At 42.4% G+C, this 21,480-nt stretch overlaps 1 protein-coding gene across 1 annotated transcript; it reads right to left on the bottom strand.

The window, feature by feature from the left end:
• Positions 1-1,090: 1,090 nt before the first annotated feature.
• On the bottom strand, positions 1,091-20,834 carry LOC112694967 (potassium voltage-gated channel subfamily KQT member 1-like). Its single transcript, XM_025746672.2, has 5 exons — positions 20,240-20,834; positions 10,465-10,575; positions 8,582-8,987; positions 7,331-7,546; positions 1,091-1,269 (listed from the first exon to the last, which is right to left on the bottom strand). The coding sequence occupies exons 3-5, from the start codon at positions 8,673-8,675 to the stop codon at positions 1,091-1,093; spliced, it is 489 nt and encodes a 162-aa protein (XP_025602457.1). The 5' UTR covers positions 8,676-8,987; positions 10,465-10,575; positions 20,240-20,834.
• Between the last annotated feature and the right edge of the window lie 646 nt (positions 20,835-21,480).

The following is a 21,480-nucleotide window of genomic DNA, read 5'->3' on the forward strand; positions in this document are numbered from 1 at the left end:
CATCGCGTTATTACCATATACGTGCGCGGAGTAATTAGTTTAGATTATATTATACCCCTATCAAAAATCAATGACGGGCTTGCTTCGGAACAATACAGCAGATAATGCTAGTGAACAATGAAAATTCGATAGAGAAATTAACGGAGGTTTTTGACACGTGACATGTTCATCGTCGTACTGATTGTGAATCAGGAAAATTTTCCAGCTGCATCGAGAGGCTTGTCCGTGCGGAAATTTGATTTATTACGAACTACTGCTGGAGAAGACGAGCTTCTCAAAAATGATTTATTTTTCATTTAATTCCAGCCAATTATTGACAATTCGTTTTCCTTCGGATCAGAAATTAGAGGTGGTATACCACGGTCTCAGAAAGGAATAACTACAGTTTATGTTATACCTCCGTCGAAATCGATTTAAGATCGCACGCGATGGAGAAATTAAGAATGATTAAGTAGAGCAGACGATAGAAGGAAGAATAAAAAAGAAGCAAAAACAATGCCGAAACATATTGTTTTAAAAATCGACCAACAGATAATTTTTATCCACAAATCGTTTTTCGAACGTGGAAGCTCGCGGGAAAAAAACCATCGGTAATTCATCAGCGATTCGTGTAAGGATTCTGCAGGAGATTCCATTTTTCGTTCGAAGAGTCCGCAACCCTCGCAGGGTTGAAAAAAAAAGGATTTTTGGCATATTTTACCGTTGAAATGCGAGGGGTGCGGTGATTGCCGGGGTTTGATATCGACTGTAATAATGTATCATTGATTTTTTTCAGGGTTGTCTTGCCGGTAATAGGGAAAGCCACATGTAGCTGTAAGCTCCGACTAAATACTCTGCCCTAGACCTAGACCTATGAATAAATTGTGGGGAGCGATGCATAGTACAAACCCTCGTATTCGTCATTTCACTCACTTTTTGAGGCCGAGTCGAATAATGTGAGTAGCGTGTATCTCGAATTCAATATTTTCTTAATTTCTTCCGAACTCGCCCCGATCGGGTACCTTACTTTTCTCCTTACCAAGAATCTCGTTTGATATTTTTCATCTCCCCCGAAGCTCGATGGCGGGAATAAATTGAAATAAAACTTTACTTACACCGAGCAATGATAGACGAAACATTTCCAGCCGGTCGGACGTTCCAAGAAGTTGTAAACCTGACCCTGAAAGGTAGCTTTTCCGGCACGCCGATGTTCCTTGATCTGGTATCTCCCTTCCCAGGCGAGTCGATCACCTCCGCTAATTCCACCGAGAAGGAGTCGAGGATCCAACCCTGTCGACACGTAACCGTTCGTAACTTTATTAGATTTAATATCGTAGGCGTCGGTGGAAAAGGTTCAACATTTTTACGAATCAAGGGATTGAGCGTGGATCGAATCGGAGGCAAACGAACGCTCCATTGCAAAATTTTTGCCAGCGAATCGTTCAGGGTTATACTTAAAAAAAAAAAAAAAACGAACGAACGGGGAAGTAAAATTTATCGGAATTCGGGAACAGACGAGACAAATTTTTCTTCTCTTTTTTTTTTCGCACGATAAATCGTTGATCGATACCTCGGAGAACGCGGGCGATAATGATAGAAGAAATCTGGGATTCGTGTTATCTCGGGTTATCCGGGCGTGATAGCAATTCAGTGAATAGAAGAATTGGAATTCACGGATGATAAACGACCCGGCGAACTCTGCTGAATGTACACCGAATATACATAATACAAACAAAGATATACAAGAATTTTCTTCTTCCCCCCCACCCTCCCCCCTCCCCCCCGTTATACAGCTACCCAGCTGTGCACAATATCAAGGTGAACTTTCTAAAGCAGACGAGCTTTAGAATATATAAACCTATATCTGTCTTCCACAACTCCTTCTGAACTCCTTTAACCTACAGGTTAGCCGTGTAACTGTGATACTGTAACATCGATGTACACTTATTCTTAGAATTCTCTCGACCCGTAGATCGTCCGTTTCAAAAGTGTACTGGAACCCTCCCTACCCTGAGGATCAGTCGGGGATGATCAAAGGAAAAATCAAGTGCACAGACCGAAACCAGTAGTGGAGGGTGTGTTTGAAAAGATAACAAGAAGAAAGGAAGAAAGAAAGAAAAAAAAAAATCTCAAAACTATGCACACGTTATAACGTATAAGGCCGTAAAGCGTCGTTAATTGTTTCCATGCGAGATCGAGTTGGAAGAGTTTGTCCTTGAATTAGCGTACGCGTGGCAAGGTCATTTTTGCACGCGATAAAAATGGCACCCCGGAAATATGGTGATTAAGTTAATTTCATACGTTGCGATGCACTAAAACTCAACCTGTAATTCCACCTCAGGTTTTTACAGTCCATCCGAACAACGAACGCGGCGGTAGGATTTTTTGCTCGTTTGTTCGTTGCTCTTTTTGTTTTACGCTCGAAAAGCAACTGGAAACTTTACGGGGAAATTATCATTTTCCCGCTCGAAGATACGAGGCGGCAGATCTTCCGTAGTCCCCGATGATAATTAATTAAACTTTCGTTACGTGTCAGACTCAAATGACGTATCATAGCTACCGCGTACGATCGGGAGATCGTAAACTCGCGGCTCGGTTTACCAAAACCAACTGTATTTGAGAGAAATGTCAAATCGATTTTACGCGACCAACGTAGAAAAGCCGGCTACTTCCACCCTACCCAGCTCACCTACCACCGTACCTACGATATCTAACGCTGCACACGAGCGAATTACTACCAATGGCCAACGACCACAGGGAAATTGAATAATCCTGTTTTACCTCCGCTACCGAAGATACGACCATAAAAACCATATGAAGATGGACGAATGTTCTGAAACATTTTACTTTGCAAGTAAACCGGTACCGGGATACCTCCGCGCACGATGACCCTTTTAAATCGACCTCGCGGTGCGATAACAGCCTACGATCCATCCGCATGAAATTTCGTTAAAAATCGTTGGAACGGCGGCAGCGTTGCCGAATTAAATTCACGGCAATTAATTAACGGAAGTCCGTACAACCTGTTGGGAGGGGAGAGAAAAAAAAAAAAAATTGACCAAATTTCTCCCGCTCTTATTCGACGATGGGCGAGTGGTTTTGTCGGAATAGGATACCGCCATGTCGGGTCGATTAAAAGGGGTTAGCTGCGTCGGACGTACATAATAGTTTGCCGGAATAGACCAAGCCCGTAACGGGGTTTCAGGAGGAATATAAGGGTGCTTGAAGAAAGTACTTATATTTTGACTGTTGCAGGATTTTCGTCGTATACTAGAATTTCTGTATACTGAATGAGGTTTGAATACGGGAGTCCCGTTATTATTTCCATCCTGGTCGCAATCGATGACGAAAACATCCGGCGGCAATTCGAACTTTTGTTTCTCCATAATAAAATTTTCACCGGTAGTCGCTGTCCGACAATCTTCCCTTCGCGTCGAAATACATGTTTCACGTTATCACTGCGACTTCGTCATTATTTTTTATTTTTTATTTTATTTTTTTTAATCATACACTCCACACTCTGCGGAATTTTATTCGTCGCTTAGTCTCGATAATTGATTGAACCCCTCCAACCGGAATGTCACCCCATTTCTATCGAGTATGTTTTAATTCATCGGTGCACAAATTGAAAGGATTTTTACATTGGTCATAAAAATCACGCGACCTTGCTTTTTAGCTTCAGCTTGTTCTTTTTCTCCCTTTTTTTTCTCTCTCTCTCTCTCTCTCTCGTTACGTAATTCGATTGTAAAACGTGATATCACGTGGCCACAGGCCTTGCGGAAATTTACACCTTAGAGCCGGTGCAGCACTAAAACTTTAGATTTATTTCGTTTTTTTTCTACATCGCTTCGCGATTTCCATAACCGTTGAAGATTACCGTTTGAGTTTCGATCTGTGCACAAGTAGAGCGGTTCGCGAATACGCGCAATCGTTGATAAGGGATGTTTTACGGTCGATCGTTATCCAATTTTTACAGGGAATGTGCAAAATTTTCGCTCAATTACCGCGGGTTTATCGATCGCTGGTCAATTATATACATTAGATGTACAGTTTCAAGGGTTAGTATTCCGCAGCCTTGTAGTAGCATAGTTGTAGTTGTAGTGCTTTCATAATTGCGCAAGCACAAAGGAAACACATCGCCCGTTTAACAGGGACAACAAAAACGACATAGACGCACTGTACACTCGTAGCGTTTTGTAATCACTTTGTGAAAACTTAACAACCGAACACACTCGAACCATCCTTGTTTTTTCAACGAAAACATAAGTGCGTTCGATGAGGGGCGGGGGGGGCGGAGGCAAGGTTATTGCATAATGTTTATGCCATCGGAACAGTTCGACGCTCGTACGAGGAACACGGGTATTGCGAAACGGACGTGAATCCGATGAATTTGTAAAATTAAAATCAGTCGCTGCGAATCGAAGGTGGCGTAGCGATTTTTGGATTCCCTAGGCACCTCCGTCGTTCGCGAAATAAAACGAGAAACGAATGAAAGGAAAACATTGTCACACTATTTGCCAACACTGTACACGATACAAAGAAGTCCGGTGAACGTTGGGGGCAACACTGACCTCAGTGGAGACCATCACGCTGCAGAGTAATCCGATTAACGTTTATATTATACTAAAGTCTCCAGAACCACGTGTGCGACGTTTCAAGTTTGGATTCGCTTGGACGTTCCCACCACATTTACACGTGTAACGATTCACGTAACGCGCGAGATGCTACGAAATTTTTTCCTGCCGGTACAGCAAAAACAATCGATTATCCATCGCGGTTGTTAAAAAATCAACGTTACCGGATCAATCGTATTGGAACGAAATTGTACGTTTTTTATTTAATTTTATTTCTTTGGTCCAGGTGCGACATTTCCTCGATAAATTACAGGAGTTCGGTGCCTGCTGCGTGTGAATTTTTCGCTTTTTTTTATCACCGAAGCGCCTTCCGAGGTATCGAGGTTATTTAATACGACGTTGCCGCCGGCGGAATCTTCAGGGAATCGCCGGTGCGGTGAGGTTTCGTTAAAATTGCTCGAAATAGACGAGGGCGAACCCCGATATAAGGGTGCACCGCGTGTAGCATTCTCGAATAATTACGAGACTTTTCGAACGCGATCTCGTAAGATCGTGGCAAAAGACGACATTCATTCGTTCGTTCTTCACATTGCGAAACCATCGAGAGCTTGGAAATATATATATATTTCCGTGATAACGAAGGTTCGAGGGGAAACTCGTGAATTCATTGGCGCGAACACCGATCCGAATCAAAACTTATCGCCGACACGTATACTCGGATTCATTAAAAGCTTGAAGTCACATTTTTCATTTCCATACGTCCGAATACACGAACTCGGAGGTGCTGTTATTTTGAACGTTCGAGCATTTCCAGCATTAAAAATGCATACATCAGATCATAGATATAATATCTACGATAGAATCGCTGTAACTTCGATGATCGAGGAGGCGAAATATTCTCATCACGAGTTCAAATTTATTTGCTTATTTCGTTATCTGAAATTTACATCGGCCCTCCGAAATCACACCTTCCAAGAAAAAGAATAAATATACGCATATATATATATATACATTATGAGCTTAAAAACTCAGGAAAATTGGCTTCAAGTCCGATCAATCAATGCCTTATACTCCTATCTTGTACTCGACAAGAGAACCGAAAGTCTCAACGTAAGACAAATCGTTTTTATACCTGCCCCCGATACTCGGGCTCAGAATTGACTTCCGTAAAATAGGGAAAAAAAATAAATAAATAAATAAATGAATAAAAAAGAATTGAAGTTTTTTCGTTTTTAACGTTGGTTCGTTCGAACGTCGCACGATATAAATATATTCTAATATAATCGAAAAAATGAAAAAGCGAGAAGAAGGAGGAGAAAAAAATTAGCACATCGCGGCTTCGCAGCCGGCGCGGGTGCCGTAGAATTTATTATTTTATCACTCGGTGCCGCCGCACCGCACCGGCTTTCTATTTCGCGCGTGAAATTCTTCGCGAGCATTAACAATAACCTCGTCCGACATATTTCTCTAACCTTTTTAACTGGAAATTTTATTTCCAACCTTTTCACCTGCGCGAGTCCTTCACGCGAGACGGAGGATGAGCCAGCTTACACGTATACCGTATATACGTTTTACCGTATAGCTAAAGCCTTTCTCCGCTTTGATATTACCTCTACTTTCGTGCTAATGTCCGACCACCCTTCACCACCCTACTCTTTTTTACCCACCCAAGTCTACCTCTCATCCACCCGATTTCATCCAACACCCCGGTATATAAGGTATACACACTTGCAGGGGGAGCCAAGACCAAGATTCTGAAATGTTTCCGGCCCCAGGATATGACGTCATCTACCTTTCCACCCCATGGGTTTACTGCAAACAGAAGTAATCACGATCGATCTCTCGAGCGGATTCTTTTTTAACCCCCCCTCCCGACACCGCGCGGTTCATTTGCACGTTCGTGCACCCAGAATCTATTCTCTCTGAATTTTTTCGCTAAAAGTCCCCCCCCCCCCCCCCCCCCCTCCTGCCCCGCCACCAACCTGGCGAGTCTCTTGGGATTTAGTCCGTGCAGCGTGAAGTGATGTGCTGAAAACACTCGGTCGTTCTCACCGTCGGCATCGGTGTAATTACACCGGTAGCAACTAGGTGAGAATTGGTATACTTATACATATATATAACTTATTAACGATGACCGTACGTTCTGCTGCTCCGGTCAACGAAATCTTTCCAAGTTTTGAATCATACACCTGGAGCTTAATTGGACGTCAGAAAATCTAAAATTTCAGCCCCTCGTTAACGATGTGGTTAGGTACACCTAATTGCTTTTCCCTACCACGTGGAAGACGTATTTCCGACGTGGGATAATAATCCTGATTTGATTTCAGTCAGACAACGTTCTCGTAATTCAGACGGCCGAGCTATAGATATCGCGCCACAATCATGGCGAAATACCTTCGCCTCGAATTATCAAAGTTTCAACGATCGCAACGCTAATAATTTACACCACCGTGACGAGCGTCGTTCATTCTCAAGATCCATTAATCATTCAACCTACGACAAAGATCCCGAAATACGAACGTTTGTAAATCGCGTATCTATATTGATATCCGATATGTAATATTTCCAAACGCACGTGTGCGACAGTTAATGAAAAATTTTCTCCACTGTCATCCACCTGGCGAATTCCCACGCTGTTGTTCAAAATTCACCTCGATGCTCGAGAATTATCGGTGAGAGTGGATGGTAATGGCGAGTACGATTGTAACGGAACGAAAATTAGGAAAAAAAAAGAGAATCGATTGGTGTAGTACGATGATCGAATACCGGTGACTCACCGCCGGTATAGGTGTCATTGTTGTCGGAGTGAAGGGCGCTGATGTCCGAGAGCGGAGATGCTGCGGGTTTCAGATCCGAAGACGGAGGTTCAAGACCTAGTAAATCTCCCGTACCGCCTCCCCCGCACCCACCGGCATTACCTAGACCGGAGCTGCCGACGTTCCCGCCATTTCCGCCTACCTGGACAATCGTTACGCTGAGCGGTCCACGGTTACCTAGAAGAAAGAAATCGAAATGAGGAAATCTACTGGTGGTCGCAAGTTGGACAATCGGGGAAGGGTAAGATAACGTGAAATAATCGTTTGTAGAGGACGTTGAGCTTTAACGCGCGTTGAATAAAGTCAAGAGTAAAAGTTCAACCCGACCCTGGAAAGGAAGGTGGTCCTTAAATTATTCAATACCTTTCGCTTTCGGAGGGTTTTTCCGTATCGAACGTCGCGGAGCTAGATGTTTGTCTTTTTCCTTGGATTTTGTTTATTCATTCGTCTAAGTTATTAGTTACGTTTGTGCGGATGGAATAAAAATGTCCGTCGTCCTAATCAGCCAATCAGTGGTGAATGATAAGTTCGACTTTGAGCTAGTGGATGAGGTTGGCTTATAGCCCCTTCAAGAGTGTTTTCACCGCGAAATCAGAAACGTTTAACGATGAAAGACGTATCACATCACACGTGTGTAATATACAATCCCCCCCTCCTAAAATTGACAACTTGAAGAGCTTCGTAAGCCTGATACTCTGAGCCGAAGAAACACGAGTTTTTGGTATGGCGGATTTTGGTTTACGAACTTAATAGAACGAATGGCATCGCTGAAACTACACGTCATGAATAAATTCATTTTCTCATTCACTTGTTCTTTTCTACATGATCGATAGCGTATGTGATCATTATATTTGAATCGAGCTACCAAAATTCTTTTATCTAGAAATCAAATTTTTTCTTCGCGTCGTTTCACGTGCTTTCAACGAAGTTATTCGTATTTTTCAAAAAACCGCTCCGACATTATGAAATAATTAGAAAAAACGAGAAAGATTTCGCCGACTAAAATAGCGCAAAATTTCAAGTCAACTAGGTACATACTCTCTAGTACATACAAGGCTGCTGAACTTTCGAAGACATTCCAGTAAATATCAACCTGGAATGTCAGAGATTCTCCGCAGCTAACATTAGACAAAAATATGTGTAACGTGGACATAATTTCAGGTGTGCTTTTTTTTTTTTTTTTTTTTTTTTAATAAATCGATCGAGACCCACCTGTCCTCGACGTCGGAGGCAAGAGTCCTTGAACCTCCTCCAACGGCATCGCTTGACCGTGATGATGTTCGTGATGTCTCGAGTGGTTTCTCATGATTCGTTGAACTTCGTTGTTTGAATTTGAAAAATACCGCAAATAACGAGGGCGGTGGTTGAGAATCCAACGGCGAGTCTCCCGGGTCGCGGTAACGGGGTGAAGGCGGCGGATTCAGATTCGGGAGCGGGAGCGGGGCCAGGATCGGGAAATCCTGGGGGATACGGGAAACGCGTGGAGGCGACGGCGGAAAGCGGTAAAGCGTCATCGCCCTGCCCCCACACCTAGTACCATGCCCCACGCAACGCCGGCCGGCTGCACCGGATTCTCCCCAGGTCAACTGCTGTTGCGTCACCACTTTCCGGATCCGAACTGCACACAAGCGAAACGAAAAGAATCTTCGTCACCATTAAATATTTCGTGAATCGGCGCAGGGTCCGTCGGATCACGCCGTTGTCAATTCGCGGAATTTCCCTACGTTTGTGGAAAGTTCAAATTTCCTTCACTTTCGCTACCTAATGACCTCATCGGGCTCGCCCGTGATGGATGTAAATGCGAATAAAGGTATTATAGTTATTGATGCGTTGTGATCGGATATAGAAGGAAATGTTCATTAGGGTGGCGTTATCGCGCACTTAGACACGCGAGGAGTCCATATTCTGATTCAACGTTATCCAGATGAAGAATTGGCAAAATGTATTCCGATCATCAATCGACAATAAGGCCCTGAGCGCGTACGATTTCAAACCTGAAGTAGCGCCACTCGATTCCCGTCACAATTTCTTCGTCAGTTTATCGCCACGAATATATTTCAACGCAATGTGGTCGCGATCCGTTGATCCGTCTGTCGAAAGGAAAGAAATGAAGAAAAAAAAAAAAAAAAAAAACTTGAAGTGTTCCCGCAGACGACTAATCGATCTCCAATTACAATAATATATACCTCTGGAATTTCTACGATATTTGCTTTCTTTGTATTGACTTTCTACACGGACGTGAGAAAATACCAAAATTTTTTTTTTATTTTTCTTAACAATATATACATTTTTTTTTTTTTTTCCAAAAATATCGCGCATGTAGCATTAACGTTGCAAAATTCAAAGTTCGATGAATTTGATTTTCGAACACCGATGAAATGGTGAATTTATATCTAATGCCATTATAACGGACGACTCGAGTTGAGAGTACACAAAATATTTCCAGTCATTAAAGTTTCGCGGCGAGAATTTTAGCGAAAAAGTCCGGAGGATCGATGAATCGACCCGACAACCATTTATTTTCAAGGGTTGCCGCAGCTGTACTGGCAACAAAACGGATCAAGCCCGTAGCGATTCGAAAAAATTATTCTAATATTTTACGCTCTATCGAACGACGAGATTTTATCACCGACCACGTTGTTCTTCACTATGCGATTCTGACTTCCTCAAATTGAAATTGAAAAAACGAAACCAAACAAAAAAAAAACGGCAAGATTTTACAAGTCTCGGCGGCACCACAAAAAATAGAAGGCAAGAAAGGAGGCCTAAGAGGGATCGATCGGGACCCCCGCCCCTCGTATTCTAGAAGATCCATCGAAAGGTCGAGACAAAATATAGGTTATCGGTTGGGTTCTTTGCGTACGCCCACGTGTAACGTAAGTAACCCAGATATTATAGGTGTGCAAATGGAGGGTTTATTAGCCGCGCCAACTCGCTCCGGCACGACTGATGTTATTCCAATGTCTACCGATACGCGAATGAATTAAATGGACGTGAGCCGAAGGTTGACCAGGGTGAAGTAAAAAAAAAAAAATGAGAGAGAGAAAAAGAAAAAAAAAGAAGGCGAATCGGTAAACGATCATCGGCGAATTTACCTGGCCTCGAATCGACGCGAAGCGAGCATCAAGTATAAGATCGTTGTTACTGCAGGGGCTGGTTCGTCGGAATCATGGTCGCTGAGAACTCCGCGCCTTCCGGTAAGACACCTGCAATCGTCGAACGAGGTTACGCTTCGTTATTATGAAAATAGAACAGAGGGAAAAAGTAACAGCAACAATTACATAACGAACCACTCTGCCCATAAGGGCGCGTTGGGCGTCTGATGTAACGCCAGCGAAGTTGTATCACCGTGGTTCGTTGAGTTTTACCTAATCGTGAATCGATAATACACACAAACCAGAGTTTCAGGTAGTAACGGCTCGTGTAAATACGATGAAAAAAGTACACGGCTCGCCGAACTGGTTGCGATTGTTATTGTTATTACCGCGGTTAAAATATAGGAAATGGATAAATAAGTGGAACAATTATTCAGCCGACTCTTCGAGAATAACGGCGATAATTACCGCTCGCCCACTTTTATCACCCGGTTCTAAACATTTTCTAAAGAGAACGTTCGCCATACCGTGCGTACAACGTTCTACCGTAACACAACTGAAATTGATTCGCTCAATTTCGTACGTAAATGTACAACTTGTATTACATATGTTTTCGCTTTGAGATTCTGACAAGCGGCTACTGTGGCTGAACCAGAGCATTTAATCCGAATGTTCTACGCGCACACGTGCGCTACGTATACCATGTAATTCTTCTAACGATAAGGTGTACGTATACATACCTACCTATCCGTATGGGATCGATTAAGTGGAACTTTGCTAGCGTTTACTTGTGAGGAATTGTTTCCCGAAACCAACCTATCTGGTTTCTACATACATATACATACATATCGAACAACCAACGAGTCCCCCGCAGGATAAATGGTTACTGCGATCCTAATATTAGACTAACCAACCCCGTGTATGGAAGAAATATGTTACCGGTAACACCGCCTTGTGGTATGAAAAAAAAAAAAAAAAATGGTGGAAATTAACCCCCCCTACCCCTCAACCTTTCTCCATACCCTCAGAGAATTTAATGCTCCGTGACGAACTTTGCCGGGTGGTTTTTCTAGAATAATTGTTTGCCGTCCGGTAGCTTACCGTTAGACTATATCCATATTCCGACGTTCTCGTGTATGTATACATATATGAGTTCTAAGCAAACATGAAATGAGAGAGAAAAGACCCGCACACACACCCCGCGGGATCACCACGGGTTACGGAAATATTCGGTATTTCTTTTTACTTTTTTTTCCATACGTTTGTCTCATGTGGACAAATTTTATGAACGTAATCAGAGAATGTGAAATTGAAAAAAACGCCGTGCTCTGCTCCCGGTGACAAAAGGAAGATAACGACAGCTCGTAATTTTCAACATAGTAAAATCGAAAGATCGGATGCAAAACTGCGAAGGTGGAATCGGTGAAACTCTCACGCGAATCCGCGAACAACAAAGTACGGAGCGACGTGCGAGCTACGTATACGCACTCCGGTTAATACGCTCGAATGATTGTTATTAAATTTTTTTTGTTCGACGCATTTTTTTGTTTTTCGATCGCGTGTGACACCCGGTAGACGTGTAAGCAGTAGGTAAAGGGGATGTCTGTTACGTGCTTCTTGCCGCACCCCTGTTAGGTTGGACAGCTTAAACACTCCCTGAAAAAAGGAGCCATCGCTTAATTGCCTTGTGTAAATTATTTTCTTGTTCTCCCGCACGCCGCACCACACAGACTCGAAAAAAATTCAGGAAAAAACACCGAGAAAAAAAAAAGAAAACGAAACGCTCACTTCCAAGAATTTTCATCACAGGGGATTTCAGCTGTGATGTGCAAGTTATATTAAATGCACATACACGAACGGATGAACAATGTGTTGCTTGAAATTTTCATCCCGGATTGTATGTATCCATGTAGGTACGTACGTACATACGTACGATTAAGCCGCGGCAGACGAACGGAAAACTAAAAGGATTATGACTCTCCCTTTACCGATTTGACAAACGGGGAATTACGTAGAATTTATGTGATTTTTTAAAATAATATTTGAAAAGCGAAACGCGAGGGACCGTAAAAGTCGAAACGGGTGGTTATTTTTCAAACACTGTACTTTGCAGAACCGTGCGGAAATGTCGTGTTTCATCGAATCAGCGGAGAAGAAAAAAAGGAAAAGCGAGAAGGGACGAGAAAGAAAGGCAGACGAAATCGGTATCGAATATTTTGTCGAAAACCTAATACGGGGCTACAAATAAAAGAAAAGTTCAACGGGAAATGTATAAATCTCTGAGTCGATGCATCTCCGACGTTATTAAATTTATCAAAAAGTGTCGGGCCGAGTGTAATATTTCCCTTTACATTTTCTTTCGCTTTTCTTTCTCTGCTTTTATTTGTACGTTTCTTTTTCTCATTCCGTTCGTTTCTCGATAAGATAAATCGGCCACAACGTCCGCAGTTTTTTCTTCCGACTACGATATCGGCGGAAGACAGAAAGAGTTCGTTGAAACTTTTTCAAACTCAAGAAGGAATAGAAAAAAAAAGATGGATCAAACGCAGAATTATAATTTAACTGAAAACTTCTGGACAATTCGATACCGCAGATGATCGTTCAGCTGGAATTTTCTCGTCGTAAACTATTAACAATGGATACATTAAACGTCCGAACCGTCCGGAGTATTAAAATTTCGCAATATATTTGTCACGTAGATGTATGAAAAAAATTATCGAAGTCTACGCAGTTACCCAGAGTGAACTTTTCGCGACGTCAATTATTCACTCTCTGGACGAAGTAGGTGAACAGAAATAATAATAAATTTGGTTATAATTAACATCTGTAAACACGGCGTGGAAAAATCGACGGCTCTGTCTGCCGTTCCCAACCGTCTGACCGTCGCGCGGCGTTTCTACTCGGTCCGACCGCGCGTTGAATTTACCACTTGAAACGAGCGAGATGGGAGGACATTTTTCGGCGTTCGAAATATCGAAAGGAAAATAGGGTTGGGATCGGTTGCGCCGCGACCACGGGGTATAGAATAATTGTCTCAATAAGCGATGGATACGAAAAAGGTGGCCATCCATCAAATATTTACACATCAAGCCGCGTTATACGGACGGATGAGAGGATCATAACGCTGAAAAATTAACCATCGTGTCAACGCAGCCAATCGATGCGATATAAAGTTGTAAAAATAACTTTACATGCGTGTACGGCTCCGGAGAAGCCTCCGCCATACGTGCACCACCGTATACCTCACAATCGTTATCACCATTCTATGTACGTATATGTATTTGTATACATAATACGAGAATGTATGTAATAATATCGCTCGGTGTGTGTACCTTGGCAGACCTTGAGATCGGTAAGAGAAAATTGATATTATAGCGAATCGATATTACGCTGGCTGACAGTCACCCTGGTGCACGGGTGCGCGTCATAGAGCGAAGGTGGGTTTTTACCGTTGACAACATACCTTACGGCTATGCTGAAACCTCATCCTATACATATCCCGTTGCAATGGCACACGACAGTCCAAAGTCATTAAAGCGATCGTTTGATCGACCGTAACTCGTGGCGTCGCTTCATTTCGCCCCTCGCCACGTGGGTCTATGTGCGGTACAGATGACGGACAATCGGACGTTTCCGATAATTCGTCCGTCACGATCGGAATTTCATTTAGATTCGGCGTCGCCGGAGTGAAAAGAAGAAAAAATCGGAGTCGAAGTTCGACGCGTCGAGGGAGTGCGATAAGTTCGGCGTTGTTTGGCAATGCGAAACATTGGGTGAAATTCGCCCGACCGCGGAGCGACCGACCCGGTCGACGGAATCGCAACAATTTCCAGGTAAATCTAGACCACCTAGCAGTGTACGTAAACAGGTGCGGGCATAGCGGCTGCATCCCTTTTCGCCTGACGGAATAATAAATTTGCCACGATGTGTGCTTAAGGTAAGTCAGCGGCTATGTAGTTCCAGGGGCACACAAACTCAATAATACAACAACGGTGGCGCGGGTTTCCTTTTGTTCTAACAAAATCCAAACCGGTCTATGAGGCCTTACTCGAGTTTTGAGTAGCGAAAATAAGTACCTGGCTAGGTATTACGTTCAAGTTTCCCCGCGCACCGTGTGTACCGCGAGTATTGCTTTTGAAAACAAAGCACCTCGTTGCATGGTCGAGTGTTTTCGTAGCGCGACGTTAGAGAAGGCACTCTGTGCACCGTATACGTATGTACACAAAATGGGTTAAAATGTTTGAAGAGACCGGGAAAGAAAAAGCACTGCGGGGTGGCGCGGTGCGCTGGTGCGGAAACTCTACTGAGCAGAGAAATTTTTCATATACTATTTCTTTTCTTCTCTAGTTTCCGCTGAGATGCTCTCGAGGTTGCTGATTAGCGTGAAAAGCTACGCGAGGCCCTAAGCCCGCAGAATTGCGCCCTTTCGAGAGAAAGAAAAAAAAAAAAAAAAAAGAAAAAAAAAACAAGAAAAAAACAACTCCACCGCACTTTTTCACTTTCACACGGGTGAAGATCGTGGAAAAACTATACACGTGTACGTAACTTTTCCCATAACTTGACGCGAGATGTCTTTTCCAGCCGAAGAAAAAGAAAATCAGATGAAAAATGTTTGATTCTTGTGATAATGAATTAATGCGGACAGACAATCAACGAAACAATGTAAGTGGGTAGGTGATTAATAAATTAATCAAACTACCCAACGGTTGGGTAGACGCGATAAATTTTCTCTCGTAGTATCCCCTTTATAGAGGTAAACTAAGCAGTGGTCCATAGACATAATTTGGTGTTATTATGGCTATGGAGAAACATGTATAGGGTGTCTGTAGGGATGGAAAGTCGTGGCATTGTGTCGGGTTCGGTGTTTCTAATTATCCCTGATAACATTTTGGGATAATCATTGAACGGATCCCGTCTAACGATAAGTAACGACGGTTATAATCAAATTTCCCCGTGCAACATCCGTTGTAACGACGCGCATCATCCATTAGGAAGATCCTTCGGTTTCTAGGAGTTTCACTTTTTTCTTCGACAACGGTGTATTATCGGAATTCCAAATCTGCAGACCGGATGATCGCTCTACCCCCAAAAACATCGAGTCTCCGTCATTTCATTCAACTTTTCGAAGCCCTTTCGGAAAACATCGGCAAGTGAACATCGTAATTCCACTCCCCTTTTGCTACGCGACACCCGCTATGTACGATCTATTCAAATACTTATCAGCTCTTCCAACTTGCAAAGTTTATAGTCTACAGCTACTGGTAGGCCAGGACCCTATCATACTTCAAAGTTACTCGACCTATACGACGAAAACGACCGACTCGAATGACTCGCAAGGTAGACCCACGCCAAAATGGGTCAAGTGAAAGGATACCTCGGAAGAAAGAAAAAAACCGCTCATATGGTTTACGTTTTTTTGGTTTTTTTTTTTTCTTTTGTTTGTTTTTATCAGACTGCACCCATGGACGACGACGCCTGGGTGGTGAAAAGATCGAATCGTCAACTGCAACAGCGGTGGCGGTGGCGGTAGCTATGCACGTACACGTAGAGGTATATAGGAAAAATTTCTTTTTATCGGAAGGGAAAAATCGAGCAAGGTCAGGATGTCAGCGTGATGGATGAAGCTTCCTTTGTCCACTCATACCCCGACATTTAGGCCAAAGGGTTATCTTGAAAAAAAGAGTTTCCCGCCATCCGTTACAATGGATTTAAAATTATGCGACGGCGGTCTTTCTTAGCGCGATGTGTACGTGGAAATTGCATATTATAACGGACAGAAAATCAATTAACCGATCTAACTTAGCGAAGAAAAATATAGGCGAGAATCAAATGACGCTGACGAGTTCGCCGGTTGAAAAGATGAAAGTTTTGCAGATTTATTTTCTTTTCTGTTACGAACAAACCGACCCGTAACTTGCCAACTGAAATTTACCTCATATCCAATCAGCAGTGATCGGTAAAATAATTGTGAAAAGTTTTAATTCAATTACCGCTCTCCAATTCTGTTTCGCGGATATAAAGAATGGATATACTTTACATACATCTTTACATAAATCTAATTAGGTACCGAATTGGGTTATAAATAGGTTGGTAAACGGTACACAGTAACTACCCCTAATTAATTCAAGAATTTCTTTCATTGTTCTATACATAAATATAGGTATACCGGGTCAGTTGTAACCTCATAAAAATAACCCTCAGCCCGCTACATAAATGTAATAGGATATACGGATTCAAGTTGTATAAAATTTCATTAGGGGCAAAAAAATATTTCTCTTTAAGAACGTTTTTACCCCCCTCTCAATTTCTTTTCTCCGCCATAATCAAACAGCGAAATATTATACATCTGCAGCGGTAATTCATTTTATAATGCGGCAAAATTTCCGACCGTTGTGAAATAATTTCTTGCGGGAAAGTTTTTTTTTCACTTTATTTTGTTGACATTTTACTTTATTTTTCTTCGGGCAATCGCGGTACCCGGGATATTACCTTACAAGTTTCATGCATCGAATCTCAAGCAATTTTCTCCAATTGGGTGCAAGCCTATAATAAGCATAAAATATTCAATGAATTGTTCTTGAAACGAGCTGATTGTAACCGATCGGAGAATCGAAGAAACAGGAAAGAGATAAAATAAGCAACGAACAAAGCTGAGAGGATGAAAAAGGAGAACGGCTCAAATCTCCGCGAGTATAGTTTCAGAAATGGGGAGAATTCTATCAACCCCTCCGAATCCCTTTGCGACTCTCCGTCATTCAGGAATACCGTTCTTCGCTTCGACTGCCGCAACGTGCGTTCTGCAATAAACACTGTCCCGATACAGGGCGAAAAAAGAGAAGAAGAAACAAAGGGAGGAAAAAGAGAAATCCGACAACAAGAAAATAATTCAACGTTGCAACGTGTTTTTCAACTTTGCATACTATAAAAGATGCCGGAATCTGCAGCGAACGATAAAGAAAAATAAAAATCGTCAGGTGTTGGTTCGAGCACTTTTCTCTTGCCTCTCTATTTCACTGAATAAAATTTTGGCGAGAAAAAAAAAAGAAATGCAGAATATTTTCGTCCGTCCCGTGCGGGGTTCGTAGGCAGCTGGTCGTACACGTACAACAGCCAACATTTCCTCCAGGGGAATCAAGGGCAAATATAGAACTGTATAGAACTGCTTTTAAAATGTTAACAAACTGCAGGTCCTCGAGGAGGAAGAGAAGGAGAAGCTAGAGACTAAGCGAATCCTGGCAGCATTCGGTCTAGGTGACTGTTGAACTTTTTTCTGGTCTATTTTTTTTATCTAATTTACTTCGCGCGGCTGTATATTTCTTTCCACAACTTCGCGTACAGAGATTTTGCGCGGTGTGTGAGCTTGGCGTCTACGTCATGATTGAGTCACCTTATTTCCCTGCGGTATTCTCAGATAAAAATTGACCTTGTAATACACAGGCTGATAGCACATGAGGGCATCTCTAATCGCGTGGCTGGTCCAAAATTGATGCTCGATCAGATCGATACGCGATTCGACGAGACGATGAAAATAGAAATGAAAATTAACGATGTGATTAGTTGGAGAGAATTTCCGCGAGGCACATGCAAGGCGAATGCGGTGCACTGGCATGTCCTGCAAAAACCGGGACACACCTGCAGTAAATTTGGTTTAAAAATATCTCTCCTCAAACCTGCAGCAGCAGTAGGAGCAGGTCATGAACTCCGAGAATAATCAATAACCATGATACCATGCGATGGAGAAATTCAGTTACACATCTACCAATACATGTGTACGTCGAGTTACTCTAATCGTTAACTTAATAGCACTGCACGCGGTAATCGTCATCATTAATAAAATGATGCAGTTCCTACGATAAAAAAAAGAAGAGGTATTCACTCGAAACTTGCAAAACTCACATTCGCCCTCGTGAGCTCCTATTTGCGAGAAATCCGTTCACCTTGCAGATTCGGTAAATTTCCACAAAACACGTGAACGAAAAATTGCAATATAATTGACGATAAACGCAAACAAATAAGTAACAACGGTGCTACACTACAAATTCCAGTGCAGTACTAATTTATATAAAACGCGAGAGGCATGCGATAATTCCAGGACTGTTCGCCACAATATAATCTGCCGCATTTACCGATAACAGTTGTATTATAATACGTAATCAACTAATAGAGTTAATTTTGTAAATATTCGAACATTGCATGCTGCATTCGTTCCGATTGCTCGCTATAAACTAATAATAATTTTAATGATTATGATGGTGATAAAAAAAAAAAATGGCGCCGAGTAATTTTACACGTTAAGGAAATTTAATCTCATAGCGACTGTACGACGATATCGTAACGGTGGTGCTGTACACGAATAATCCAATAACCCGGCGTCTGATCGTTTTCGATTAATTACCTATCACCGCGCGACACGAGACCGGCTGAAGTATACTTGAATTAAAAAATGATTTTCGCTACCATCGCATCGCCCCTTGTACGTACGTACATCTCATCAAAATATGTCGACTCTCCTCCATATTTCTGCGCGGGTACAACATTAAACACCCCTATATTTGGTTTTAGGCACCCAAGCCGCCGTGTACCCGCAAGGGCAAAATTTCTAATTTCAAGAAGAAAAAAAAAATTCTCGAACCGAAAACAACCAAGTATCGGAGTGAGTAGAAGAGAAGAAAAAATCATCGGAACTATATCGATGCAATATAATTTTTTCTTCATAAACTACAAATCCGGTGAACTCTGCATAGAAAGTATATAACGATCCTGCATGGTTATAGGAATTTCAAGCAACGCGCGGTCTTTATTTTTATTTTTTCATAACCGTTGGGAGGATAATCGCGTGGCATATAATTTGTATATATAATAAAGCTACTTTATGGGGTTATTTCATGTGTAATTACGTCGACGACGAGACAACCTCTAAACTCAGAAATGGAACCAACCTAACTTGAAAAATGCAGAGCTAAAAGTTATGGCAGGTGAGCACGTGACTAAAGTTACCCGCCATTGGCGCGCTGCATGACGTCAGGGGGTTGGCTAAAGTAGGGCATTCTATGCCCGGTCGACCGTAGGGGTAGAAATACCGGGATATATAGAATAAGACAGACAAACGAACAGACAGTCAGACGAACAGGCGACAGACCAGCGGAATGGTTGCGTACACCTGTACACACATGCTCCTCGAGAAAGGACTCTATACGAGATCTTTTTCGCCCAATACTCGGACTGGACATTTGATCAGCAGACCGATTCGTCTACCGGTTATTTCTTGTCCGTCATTCCCTTATTTTTTTTACTCGTTTAATTTTTTTTGTTTGCAGTAATGAAAACATCATACGCTCTGAAGGCGCGACTACTAAGAAATTTAATTACGGTAAAGCCGCGACCAATATTTGACGAATGATTTGCGGGATCTAAGCTGTATAATACCGGTTTTCAGCAAGTGGTCGTGCATTTAACATGACTAGCTTATATTGTTTGAATAATACGAGAGACAATTTCCATATTATAATAAGCTAGAATCGGATATGATACGCACTGCCACGAATAATAGGGGAGTAATAAATCTCGACAAAGTCGTGACACGCGTGTGTCTCTGTATAAATTTTAAGAAAACAAACGAATATCGAATGGGAGGGCACATTTGAAAAAAAGAGGAGTAACTGATCGCACAAAGAAGCGATGGAACTTTCAAAAAATCTTTCAAAACTTTCCTGGAAGACTGTACGCGATGAAAACGAGGGCGGTAAAAAGAAATTTATAAAGAAAAAGCTCTAACCTGTTGCGACGGAGTCTGCTGGGGATGCTGCAGTTGGTGCTTTTTGTCCAGTAGATTATTTATAGAGGAATAAAATAAAACACTCACAGTTCACACTTGCTGTTTGTGTTACACCCGGCACGCATAAAAGTCATTCACTTTGTTGTGACAACAATCGTTCATTCTAAAAAGCATTACGAATGTGGAATCAAAAGTCCTCGGCGGGCTTGTAAATTAAACACACATAAACTCATAGGATTCAACAATCACGGAGCCGCAAAGTTGGGGGTGTCTTTTCATTCTCCCGTCTCTCTCGATCTCTTTTTCTTTCTATCCTCATTGTCGAATAGCATAAAAATCAGTCTCTCTTTCTCTCTCTCGCTCTTCGTCTTTCCCTTATCGCAGTCTCCGCAGTGAAATGACGATGAAACGAATGATCCGAATGAAATTGTCACAGCCTATTTATCAGGGGGGGAAAAAATATTATTTGTGCTAATAAAACAACGTGACAAGTTAGCTTCCACGCGGATCTAGCCGCGGCGATGAGTCCTGGTCACTCTGAAGACCAAGGCACGCGCGCTACCCTTGAATGCGCACCCCGGACTGCGCCGCACAAGAAATAACGAACACATCACACCGAAACGCAACTCGAATACGTCGACGCGTCGCGACGCTCGACACCAGATAGGCACACCGTCTACGAAGCTTTTGATCACGCCGTTCCGCCGACACCTGTTTTTTTGAATGCTGTTGTTCGTTTTATCGGACTTACCGTTTCTCCGTTTCCTTGTACCATGTCTTGAACTGGTTGACGATCATCTCGAGGGCGCCGACCGACGAGTCCGAAGAGGACAAATCGGTCAATTTCATAATTCAAGGAGGAGGCGATCTGCAACCGGCTCACGAAACCAGAAGACGCGTGTCATTTTTTTCTTGTTTTATTACCTGGGCTCTGACTTGACAAGTAAAAGACTCGGATATCCTTAAACGTGTTAAATAACACGAGGTAAAGGTAACAAAAGGGGTAATTAAAAAATTATGCGATCGAGAATAGAAGCAAACTGGCATATATTATAGATTGTACATACTTTACACACCATCTAAAACTATACCTGGTAAAGTTTGCAGCGATGACACGATTCGATCGAATAATATCGTATACAGTAGGTGATTCCTGATATAGGTAGGTACGTGAAAGATAGATGTGCAAGAATGCTATTTTATTGAAATGTGACGATTGATCGTACGCGTGACCGTCGTCC

Source organism: Athalia rosae, chromosome 5, assembly GCF_917208135.1.
Source record: "Athalia rosae chromosome 5, iyAthRosa1.1, whole genome shotgun sequence".
NCBI lineage: Eukaryota > Metazoa > Arthropoda > Insecta > Hymenoptera > Athaliidae > Athalia > Athalia rosae.